Source organism: Mizuhopecten yessoensis, unplaced genomic scaffold (assembly GCF_002113885.1).
Source record: "Mizuhopecten yessoensis strain PY_sf001 unplaced genomic scaffold, ASM211388v2 scaffold1419, whole genome shotgun sequence".
Lineage (NCBI taxonomy): Eukaryota > Metazoa > Mollusca > Bivalvia > Pectinida > Pectinidae > Mizuhopecten > Mizuhopecten yessoensis.
Window position 1 is genome coordinate 364,827 of NW_018404037.1, and position 12,967 is coordinate 377,793.

At 37.1% G+C, this 12,967-nt stretch overlaps 1 protein-coding gene across 2 annotated transcripts in view; it reads right to left on the minus strand.

Moving 5' to 3' along the window:
* Positions 1 to 12,967, minus strand: part of LOC110462055 (protein Wnt-9a-like) — an 82,070-nt gene that overhangs the window by 45,170 nt on the left and 23,933 nt on the right. Inside the window, exons 3-4 of one of the 2 annotated variants that reach the window (XM_021515838.1) lie at positions 11,120 to 11,167; positions 10,393 to 10,670 (exon numbers count right to left, since the gene is read on the minus strand). In XM_021515838.1, coding sequence (XP_021371513.1) covers positions 10,393 to 10,670; positions 11,120 to 11,167 — 326 coding nt within the window. The remainder of the gene's footprint in view (positions 1 to 10,392; positions 10,671 to 11,119; positions 11,168 to 12,967) is intronic. The other variant, XM_021515847.1, reaches the window with a different exon arrangement.

Genomic DNA, 12,967 nt, shown 5'->3' on the forward strand with positions numbered 1-12,967 from the left:
ATCAAATGTCGTATTACATCTCAAATGAATTAGAATTATCAAACTACTGTTGGAAGTCTGCTACGGATTCCCGATGTGGGTTTTTTGTAGGAAATGCTTTACTCGTCTGCCTAGCTATGCTACGTCGGGGAAAAAATTTGAAACACAACATTATTTTGATTGCCATAATATTGCCACTATTAGTAAGAACTAGTGACAAGGACGTCGCTGCAGTTCCACATATATATTTACGTCCTACCGATATAAGTGACTTAGTTTTGTTATTTTAACGTAAATAAATGTTATTACTTTGGTTTCTTGTTGGAAAATTTATCGTCAAATTTGTTTTAAATTGGTTATAGTGTACATAGTGTACCATGACCTGGAACGTCATTCCCTTGGTAATAGTGTACCATGACCTGGAACGTCATTCCCTTGGTTATAGTGTACCATGATCTGAAACGTCATTCCCTTGGTTATAGTGTACCATGACCTGGAACGTCCTTCCCTTGGTTATAGTGTACCATGACCTGGAACGTCAATCCCTTGGTTACAGTGTACCATGACCTGGAACGTCATTACCTTGGTTATAGTGTACCATGACCTGGAACGTCATTACCTTGGTTATAGTGTACCATGACCTGGAACGTCCTTCCCTTGGTTATAGTGTACCATGACCTGGAACGTCAATCCCTTGGTTACAGTGTACCATGACCTGGAACGTCATTCCCTTGGTTACAGTGTGCCATGACCTGGAACGTCCTTCCCTTGGTTATAGTGTACCATGACCTGGAACGTCATTCCCTTGGTTATGTAGAAGTATTATAAACGAATCTCAATAACAGACTGTCATATACGCGTAACTTGCTGCCATTATCATGTAACATATAAGCATCATTACCTTGTCTGGACAAAGTCGATTTTAACTTAGACATTTGTAATGGTTTATATTTTATTTTAATGTTAATAATTTAACAAATGATCGCTTGTAATAGCATCGGTGTTGATTTAATTGCCAATGCGTTAAACAGATACAAACCACTTTCACGCAGAACCAGGATGTACGCTGGGTCGTATATTACTGATACAATATTTATGATAAACTTTCGATAGGGACACATTTTGAACATAAAATTCTTAAACATCGCCGTGTATGTTCATGTTGTTTTTGTCTGTAATATATTAAAAGTAGTGTTGAAAGTTACGCGAGGAACCTCATAAACTATTCCGATTCAACGAGAGCAGTCCCGCAGTGAATGAGACAAATGGTTACATCAGAAAACATAAACATCCATGCCAGGGCCTGTTAAAGCTCAACTTCTTCTAGAAATCCTAACATACTGAATCAAAACTATGTTATGACTAAGGTTTAAAAACGAATTTTTGTCTCAAATTCAATCATTTTCTGTCTTTACATACAACATGATCATGTCGTCACCGTGAATTCAATGATTTATGTTTGTACATTGCAAAAATAATATTAATCAAGAAAACATGTATAAGATAACAAGACTTTACTTGATCAGTTTATACAGGTGTAAGTTGCCCGGGGTCCGTCAGTTATCTCTGACACGACGTGTCGGGGCGTCCATCAACGCAAGCACTGCTAAAATTTAATAAAGAATCAGTAAATAGGGTATATAAACAACCGTTGTGTATAAAGTCAATAGAAAATGAAAGTACAAGTCGGGATGTTGATTGAATCGGAAATGTTACATATCTGACAGTATTTCCGGGTTTAGATATATCACTGTCTATCAACAAACGCATAACCGCGGTTATATAATAGTATTGCTTCATTTCCTTTTGTCTCTACCTCCTAACAACCACTTTGTTTTCTAACGCCCTCTGGACAACACCTCACATCTGGCCTTAGTATTGAACAACCGCCCAAGTGATGAAGGCAATGGGTTGCATTATGTCCCCAGGCACGGACATTGCAACGTCCTTAAACATGGCAGTTGTAATTTCCCTACTAGAAGTTCAGCATTTAGGGAAATGGCAACAACCAGTTAGCCTGATGTAAGTGGAATAGCGTGATGGGTGCCTATGACATGGACTTTTAGTGAGTCAGCACTCAAAAGTCGGCATGAGATCCGCATTGTTATAAGGAAGTATATACACCAACATACCGCCTCCAGTACATATTACACACATACATTACACACATACATTACACACATACATTACCCACAGATAGGCCTGTCCTTAGCTGTCAACAGGACGCTAAACGTAATTATCAAAACTAAAGGTCCGTTCTATATATCCATATATATATACATAAAACGTGTGTTTATGAGAACATAACCGTTGGATTTCGATGTTTAAGACAAAGACGAAGTTTATATCAGAATACATGAACCATTGTTCGAATAAGCTTTTCTATATTCAGTAAAATATTATAGAATTGTATTACATGGTATAACATTGTACAGACATGTAGGGTACAAAGGTTACATGGTAGCAGATATGCTATGTAAATGTCCTACAAAACACTAGTTCGGAATTATTGAAATTACTCTCTCCATTGTTATTTCTACTTAGCGTTATATGTATATACATTGTATGGATATCATCCATTTTTTTTCTTTAAGGGAGAAGACGAATTTAAAGTTGTAAGCTGTGTCTGATTCTATCTGTAGTTTTGCAAATATAATGTGTTATGAATAAAAACTGATGATTGAAGCTTTCATGGCCGACGGAATGTGTAGCTGTGTGCAAAATACTGTACAAGACCAAATTAAGGTGTTTTACCTTCAACAGACCACGGAAGTAAGAAACAAAATGGGCGTTTTCTTTTTTAATATTTGTGTTTTATCTTTATTTCAAATTGATCCTAATTAAAATAGCAGTATTGATGTGGTTTTCGTAGACGAATACTATGAATGGAACAGGAATCGGCATGTATACGTTATAAAACAATATCCACCACTACTTCCCGTGTCGTGTCAAATCGTCCTCGTCTATTGGTGTGTTTACTCAATACTGAGGAGTAGCCTACCACAAACAGATCACCAGAGCACATTATTCAAACTTACACAAACACACAAAAATAAATAAAAATATTTTCAACAATATTTTAAACTAACGTTTTCTTGTCCCGTTCTACAGAGGCGTTTCTCCGCAATGACTTAGGTAGTAAATATCTAAAAGGTCAATGAAAGAAGGCGATTAATTCCAGTAGAATTACACGCACGTATCCGTCAGGAAGTCAGAAGCAGAACACTGATAATGATACGTCGGTGAAGTGCTGGTGAACGCCCCGTCATGTGTTAGCTTTGGTACGTAGTGGATGGACATTAAAATCGACTTATTTTTGTTATATCCTTATGCAATTATTTGATAAATACATTCCATATGACCACAGATGTTGAAAAAATCATTTGACATGATTCAAATTTGATAAGAAAATGCCGGGCGAAGAAAATACCGTTTTAAAGTTATCAAGCTTGATATTTTCAGAAGATGCTAAAATATACATCTCTGCGTTGGAATGTGATCTGCTGATCGATAGTCGATAGTCGATCACTATTAGCCACTGTCCGCCGACGCTGATCACTCCCGGGCCTAATCGATAGGGGGGAAGGACAGCTTACATTGTAATAAGTGAGTGTGCTTATTTCCGGGACTTTGTTTCCCTCACCACAGAACCGGCAATAACTGGATTTTTGTGGACAATTTAACCACACCTGTCTTACACCGCATTTCATAGATTCCGTTCACAGAGTCAAATTTTAAATTCCATATTAATTGTTTAAAAAGTATCACACATACTTCGTTCTATAAATCGTAATCGTATATAAAAAAATAATATAATATCAAAAATATTATAATACTGCTATGAATATTAGCATATGTTAATATTTTCATCTGGAAGATACTTTTCACTTCTAATCAGTATTAGAGTCAAAATGGATAAAAAAGTTCAAAGCAAGTATAATACTCGGAGTAAGTAAATAGAGAAATCTTTAGAGAATGTATGTATGCTCAATAGGCTACCTAGGGCGTGGCATGGCTCCAATAGCATACACTTATGTAAGTAAACCCAATACCGCGAGTAAAATCTAAACAACAAAGGTAATGATCTATTTCAGATTGAATAAATATTTACAGAAGAAACGTGTATTTTAACAATTTTATTAATGCACGCACAGCACATTTTTTTATCGGCGTTTTTAAGTGGACAGACAAAACACTTAACTATAAACAAAGATGGTCAGCTTTACTTCAAGTAGTGACCATTCAAATACCAATCGAAAACGTCTGGTATGTCTTTGAAGGTATGAATACGTAATTAATACGAAATAGTTTACCTACGACCATGTACGATAACATTACTGAAAGTCTATATCTCTTTGTTCAACAGAATGGATTAAAAGTTTGGGCACGCTCTAAAAACCTATATCTAAAACGAAATTAACATGTTAATAACATTCTCCATAGAAGCGCCCTTAGAAATCCTTTGTCGAATTTAATTGTTAAAGTTAGAGTCACTTGACTCTTTCAAAACTTGAAACTTTCTTGCATTATATGAAATGTAAGCGTCACCATGCTACAGTGCCACGCAAGGCGGATACAAAATGTCCCGTCCTTGGTGTGACTGTGATATATTCCATACACAAAATGAAAGGTAGGGTCAACGCCTATGGAGATTTAACATTAGCATCGGCCGCCACTTGGAATTTCAAAACAACATAGACCCAAAAAGGTATTGGTATAGGAAGCTTAAATCAGGAACAGTTAGTTTCAGAATTCATTTTATGATAAATGGGACCTCAATGACTTACACCTGTGTAGGTGTAAAAAGTGCGGTATTACAATTCCTCATAGAGCATTTAAATTACTACACAAGTATATCATCATCGTGTGCAACATATTCCAACTGTTATTTTGATACCGAATATTACACTATTTTAAGAAAGAGTTGTTCTTTTTTTTGAAGATTTAAACAGAAATGTATGTGAAACTTCAGTACTAATGAGAAATCTTCCATTTTTGACATGGTAATTTACATAGTTCTAAAACGAGTCTACTTTTCATACTTGCTTAAAAGTCTTTAAAATATCTTTCAAAAGCAGGAATTTAAAAAAAAATGTCACATAAAACTTTTGATTCAAAAATTGAAAAAGATAGCTTTCTTTCCACTTTTCTTTTTAACACGTGTTTCTTCATGACCAAAGGTTCTTGGGTTTTGATATTTGGCAAGTAGGTTGTTCATGTGAATGGATTTAAGTTTTGTAAACGTTGATGAACTTGACCTTCGTTCAAGGTCACAAAAATCAAATGTGATAAATAATATTTGAGTATGGGGAGTCAGACAAGGATATCTTTCCTTGCTTTATTTGTTTAGAGTTAACAATGTGAAATAATATCCCTTCATATTTTGTTGAATGAATGGGCAATAGGCAAAATCAAATAATAACTTGAACAGTAAGCCAAATGCTACATGTAACTAATACCCCCTCTCCTACTTAAACCAGAACTGTAAGCTAAAGGCTAACTAAGGCAAAGCATTGCAAAGCGATCCATAGTCTCCCACAAGTAATTATTTCAGTAAATAGGTCACTGACATACCTTCAGTAAGAAAGAAGAGTTATCAAGACAAATATTTTAAACAAATTGGCCATAACTCCTTAAAAAGGGTCGAAATGAAAAATACTACCCTGATGCACCATATCAGGGAGTAATTACCGTGTCTGTAAACTTTCATTTAAATCGGCCCAGTGGTTTATGAGGCAGTCAAACGGTTTTTTCATCTCCTATTTAAAGTGTAGGAATGAAAACATACTACTTGGATGCACAATATCAGTGGGCAGTTACCATATCTGTAAGCTTCCGTTAAAATTGGCTCCATAGTTTTGGAGGAGTTGTCTGGTCAAGTATTTTTTAACAAAGGGCCATTACTCCGTAAAAAATGGGTAGGATTGAATAAAACAAAATACCTGGATGCACAACAACAGGTGGTAGTTTATCATACCTGGAATCTTTCGTTGATTTTGTCCATTACTTTAGAAGGAGTTTTCCGGACAAACTTTTTCTACGGACGGACGGATGGACAGACACTCTGATTCAAGTATACCCCTAACTGCGTTGCGGGGGAATAATAAAGTGTATACTAGTTTTACTATTAAGATTATTTTATTGTTTTTATGTAATTGCATATCTTTGTCTATAACACAATCTCAACCTAAAGTAGTTATCCAGAGGAAAGGTTACATTGGCAGAATACATATTCATGAGTTATTACTGCTGCTCATATCTTTAAAACATGTGTAATATAATAAAGTGTTTTGGTATAATACAAAAACAGAAAATATATCGGTATTTACCATAATAAACATTGATAATCAAATAATCTCCATGATAATGTGAAATTGGGCATTGATCATGTCTGGCATGCTAAAAAAGTACTTTTGATATTACATAAAAATGATTCTGTAGACAGAATATATATATATGGAAAGTTTTTAAAGAAGTTTAAAATATAGACTTCTATTGTTACTATATATAGGCAAGTTGATAATGTTGATTAAATTTTAAATTTTATGAAAATTGTGCATGCCTATTTAATTAAAAGTATCACTACCCTTACTTCATTTATACCAATATGACATACCTAGTATCAAAATAACAGTAACTTTATACACTATACACTATCATAATTCATTTACAAAATAACATTCCCCTGTGACATTTATCTGTCATTTTGTTCGGATACCCCCGTCACTAAACCTGGTGTTATGCAAGGAGGTCCACTACGGTTATCAGTAGTAATTATGAATAATCATTTATGCAGTTGTTGATCATTTTTATGTATCTACATATGGCAAAAGAATAAAAGAAATCAGAGTGGGGGCCAAATGTTGACACCACCTTTCATTACTTCTTTTGGTGGCTAACCTTTTCTGATATTTGGAGTGTCTAGGTTGGTTTTTATAATAGGGTTCACATAAAGAACATTTAAATGAAATTTTGCAAGGACACGAATATACATTTCATTCATAATAGCTTTCCAAAAGAAAGTATCTTCGGTTGATACAACAAAAGGGACGGAGGGCTTGTATCGCTCACCGCAATCATGGCAGATATTTCCAAATATTGGCTCTGTCTCACAGCAAATTTGGAGGGGAGGGGCACCGATTGTTTATATATAATTAAACCCTATTGGACAAAGAATACTATATATGTATATAAAATTCGGTTTAGATCGCTTCTTCTGTATGGAACGAAAAGTATTTTAAAAATCACCTCTATTAACCTTATTGGGCCCCGCCCCTCGGTTCCCAGGGACTCACGCCCTCCTATTACAAAATACTGTGTCCCTGTTGCTTAAGGATTCGTCTAATCCAGGTTTGGTTAAAATCTTAAAGAAGGAAACCAATTTCAGATGATAAACTACTATTTCGCCTCTTGAGTCCCAACTATTTGCCCCTTTGGGACCACATCATCTGTTTATTGAAGAGTGAGTCAGTTTCGCCAAACGGTGCTCAAGAGCAAATTGTGTTAAAATCCTCCCTTTGTATACTGATTTCTTCCTATTTAACAAGCTTTTAATAACGACACTCATGCATGTACTAGCTAGGTGTAGGTCAAGGTTATTTTAAATCGTCTAAGCTTTGGTCAAGGTCCTTCGTGAAGATAGGACCTAGACCAAAATCAAGATAGATACATATCCCGTGTTGAGTCTGGCCGTGGTGGGGATAAGAGGGAGGCTCTTTAGAACAATGATGATTATCAGGGAAGCAAACGTGGCTCTCCGCCAGAGCAATAACTGCTATTGTTAATCCACACTACACACACAACACATCTACCTGTGTTCTGGGGTTTCCCGAAACACAGCCTTCGTAGACAATATGATATAACTCCCACTACACAGTAGGAATTGGTATGAATCACAATAGAATACAACAGCAAAGGCTTCCATAATCCGGACAAATACTTTTGTATTCAGGACCCGCAGTACTTTTGAATGACAATTCTAAAGAATTTCGTCATTGAAAATATAAACGAAAACATTCAAATGTATGCATAGAACATTGTTTATCTGCACAGCGGAACGAATGCCCGCATACTCTCCATCCACATCTAAGTATCAGGAGCATAAACTCTACACACATTTTGGTGTAAGCATTTATGGTGTACAACAAGAAAAAGTTAAAAATCCAAAAACCATAATGATGATATAATTGCAGCAGAGGTATATATATGTAGATTTGTGTTTAGGGTTGTCGGTGTTATTATTGGTGTCAGTTTAGTTTTCACTAACAATCGACTTTCGTTTGTAACCTGATGACGGAGGGGTGATTTGGTTTACATGGAAACAACCCGGAGCCGTGCAGTCATATTGTGGTAATCGCTGCCAAAACACGTGTACATTTCGTAAGTGAAACAGTTTGTCCACGCGTAATGCTACATGAAGCGCCGGTCCTGTTACAGGATTGAAATGTATGTTGCTTGTTTATCGTATTTATATCAATTCGGTATCAGATAGTACACAGGTTATGTCACGTCATCATTTTAAAAAAGTGCGTCAAAATGCGTTCTGTAATTACTTAATTTGAGATAATAATCAACATCGCGTATCAAAGCGAAACCTGCACCACGCCCAGTTGACCATTGACCTCTACTTTGATATGATGTGGACGCAGCGAGATGTTTTAATTACACTTTATGTATTTTTCAACAGTTATGAAACGATTGATAGACTTATATGAATTAAACGGCCAGATGAAAGTGAGACAAGGGTTGTAATATTGAAGGAAACCGGAATACTCTGACAAAAGGCCATATGCTCGAACCCCTTCCGAGTGTGTAAGGCAATGTGCATTGGAGTGTAAGTCCGTAACATTTTGCTTTCCCGCGGAATAAGCTCGATTTAAACGATCGGTGAAATGTTTACTATGACAAACGTTGGTTTATTCAGGATATTTGGCCTGTCAATACCCTCGATGCAGCACCATTCAATATATGTTCCCTGTGCCCTACCTAATGAGCGTCAATTAGTGGACGGCAACGGAAGCCAACATTTACCGTACGTGTGATAATGAACGTGCCAATACTCCTATATATAGCCAATGGGAGTCCCCCGAAACCTTGGTAAAAAGAAATCCAAATGAATAACCGTTTTTACCGGAAATTAGTATGATTTCCAATAATGTATAGTTTAATTATGGGAGTTGTTGATGATACAATTAGTAGAAGTGGTTGTACGATCACCCCCTGAAATTAACATGTATTTGTCACCGTTTATATATATATTAGTTAATAACGTTCATAACCAAACAGTTTCGACAATTCACTCAGTGTACATTATTTCTCAAAAAAACACATAATATCTGGAGGGGCAAATAAACACTAAGGTAGGGAAGACAGACCACGAGTTCCTATATTACATTAATGATGAGATTAAAAACAACACGTGGGTTACATGTTCACATACAAATTCATGTAGTCATTATATATATCTATAGAAATAGAAATATATCACGCACACCTTGTAACTCTCAAACATATCACATAAACCTACATACATAACACACAAACATTCAAATCAAGGTAATAGACTTGGTCTCGGGGAATCAGAAACTTGCTCCTCAAGTCATACTTAACGATACAATACGCACTGACATTATCAGAGAGAAAGATTTTGATTCCAAGTTTTAATAACCTATAAATAGTCTTATATCTCAACCCTTTCAATATCGTTTGCGCTGTAATGTCCAAAGATCAATAGCAAGTTAATGGGATCAGGTAAGTTGAAACTCCGTCCATCTCTCATCTGATTGGCTGTGTCTTATCTGTGAGGAAATTACGGAAATCACCGAGGGAGTTAGTATACAGGGGTGCTTTAGTTTTCGAACTAAGACACTACTGATTATGGACTTACTCGTTAAATTAGTTATATTGCCGTTTTTGTCGTGACTTTGTCGGCCAGGCAGTTTTAGCCAGCCGTATTAGTCCAAAACCTAAAACATCTATCGTAGTACTCTTTTGGACAGATTATGTAACCTCCTCACAGAGATGACGAAGTTAATCATGGTGGTGAATAGTAGACGGAGCTGGCACAAACCTGTGACACCTCTAGCCTGTTATCAATCGGGAGACAATCGCAAACGATGTAGGAGGTGATGGCTATTTCAAAACATAAACGTAAACAATGATATGTGTAAAATATAGAAACTGAACATTGAATATTAAGATCTGATGAACTGAAACATTATAGTTATACTTAGAACAATTACCCAAAGCTACCCGTGCTTCATATAATGAAGCGGTTACATGATGGGATTTCGGGGTTCGACCAGATGGTTTTTGGGAGTCTGATTTCAACAATTTATTAGTCATTCTTTTATATACCTTCCAAGTAATAAATTAAAATAAATAATGCCTCATTCTGAAAAAGAAATTATGTACCTTTCTTGAGAAGGTTTCGTCTGTGAGGCTCCGAAAGGGAGCAATTCCATCGCTCGTTCTGAAACTGAAACTGACACTCCATCACAGATAGTTCAATGGCGTCGAGTAACGTCCGAGCCACGCCACGCCCTCGTCGGCACATACGTTTTTGTTTTTTGTGCAAGTTCATCATTTCACACAATTTGTTCGAAGAAATCCCTCTGTTGCCCCGGCCGTCGTCGATGTAGTTGTCCTCGAAGTTATAACTGTGAGATAGCATGGGGTCCCAGGCAGTCAACCTGTGTGAGACAAACGAGCAGAAGTCGATCGTTAGTGGGGGTGATCAGAGGGGATCAAAGGACTGCTCTTACACCTTCATCGATCAAAATAGGAAACAATACGTTGAGATTGGGCCCACTAAAACTTTTGTGTTTGTCGGTAGCTTAGCTTTTTCATGTTAGAGTCAATAATAGTGGTTAGGTACATATAGATAAAGTTAATGCTATAATGTGTTATATAGCCATTGTGTTTACTATTACAACTCTATAAAGCATTCTTATTGAAATCGACTCTAGGATATTGGAATGTTTCTTGAATGTTAAATAGGACTCAACACAGTGCTTCTCCTGTAGCAAGTTTTGTTTTTATCATAAGAATTTATTAACGATCAAAAACAAGTTTTTATTTAAATATATATAGATATATCCTCTTCCCCTTGAACAAATACTTAAATAAGTTAAAAACGTACCCAAAATTCGTTCTACCCCTCGCAACGTTCGCATGTTGACTTACAAAACTGAAATATATGGAATATATAATGATAAATAGTTTAATAATCTTAAATCGATTATACAGTTATGGATATTTTTAGTGTAAGTAGGAAAGAATTAGTAAACTTACTTTAATATACGTGATATGTGTGTCGTATAAAGCTTGGTTATGAAATCAAATAAAATGTCGTGAAAATGTCGATATTGCTGGTGAAATTTTCTCTGGAAAATACATGTGACCACATATATTGTTTGGTCATCAAATTCCCCTGAACACAGAACGACGAATGTCACTTTAAAACATAAACTTGGTCGTCGTAATAGTGAGAACAATATACTAAGGTTGTTAATAGAAAGTTAGGACACAGGACACAGGACACAGGGGACAGGACACAGGGGACAAGACACATGACACATGACACAGGACACGGGACATAGGACACAGGACACAGGACATAGGACATAGGACATAGGACACAGGGGACAGGACACAGGACATAGGACACAGGGGACAGGACACGGGACACAGGACATAGGACACAGGGGACAGGACACAGGACATAGTACACAGGACACAGGACACAGGACATAGGACACAGGGGACAGGACACAGGACATAGTACATAGGACATAGGGGACAGGACACAGGACACAGGACATAGGACACAGGGGACAGGACACAGGACATAGGACACAGGGGACAGGACACAGGACATAGTACACATGACACAGGACACGGGACACAGGACATAGGACACATGACACGGGACACAGGACATAGGACATAGGACACATGACACGGGACATAGGCCATAGGACATAGGACACATGACACGGGACACATGACACAGGACATAGGACACATGACACATGACACGGGACACAGGACATAGGACATAGGACACAGGACATAGGACATAGGACACAGGACACAGGACACACGACATAGTACACATGACACGGGACACAGGACACATGACACGGGACACAGGACACATGACAAAGGACATAGGACACAGGACATAGGACATGGGACACAGGACACAGGACACAGGACATAGGACACAGGACACATGACACAGGACACAGGACACATGACACGGACACAGGACACAGGGGACAGGACACACCCCGATTTATAATTCCGCATATAAATCGCCTCGTACGATTCTTACTCCCAAAGCAGTATATTCTTCAGGGTCTTAAGAATTAAATTGCCAAATTAGTCGCCTCCGACAAAGGATTCTACAAAGACACACATCAGTGGCCTTATATGATTCTACAAGGACACACTTCATTGGCCTTATATGATTCTACAAGGACACACATCAATGGCCTTATATGATTCTACAAGGACACATATCATTGGCCTTATAGGATTCTACATTGACACATATCAGTGGCCTTATAGGATTCTACAAGGACACACATCATTGGCCTTATAGGATTCTACAAGGACACATATCAGTGGCGTAATAGGATTCTACAAGGACACATATCAGTGACCTTATAGGATTCTACAAGGACACACATCAGTGGCCTTAGAGTATTCTACAAGAACACATATCAGTGGCCTTAGAGGAATCTACAAGAACACATATCAGTGGCCTTAGAGGATTCTAAGAGGACACACACCAGTGGTCTTATAAGATTTTAAAGGTTCACATTTACAAGCTGATGTAAAGTGATTTTTACTTGATTGCTATATTACATATATTGACCACATGCTTGTTTACAATATGTCAGAGGTGGACATTGTATCTGTATGTGGTGGTTTACACATGTCAGCAGTCGGCTGATTGACCTGTTAGTGGTTTAGGACACCG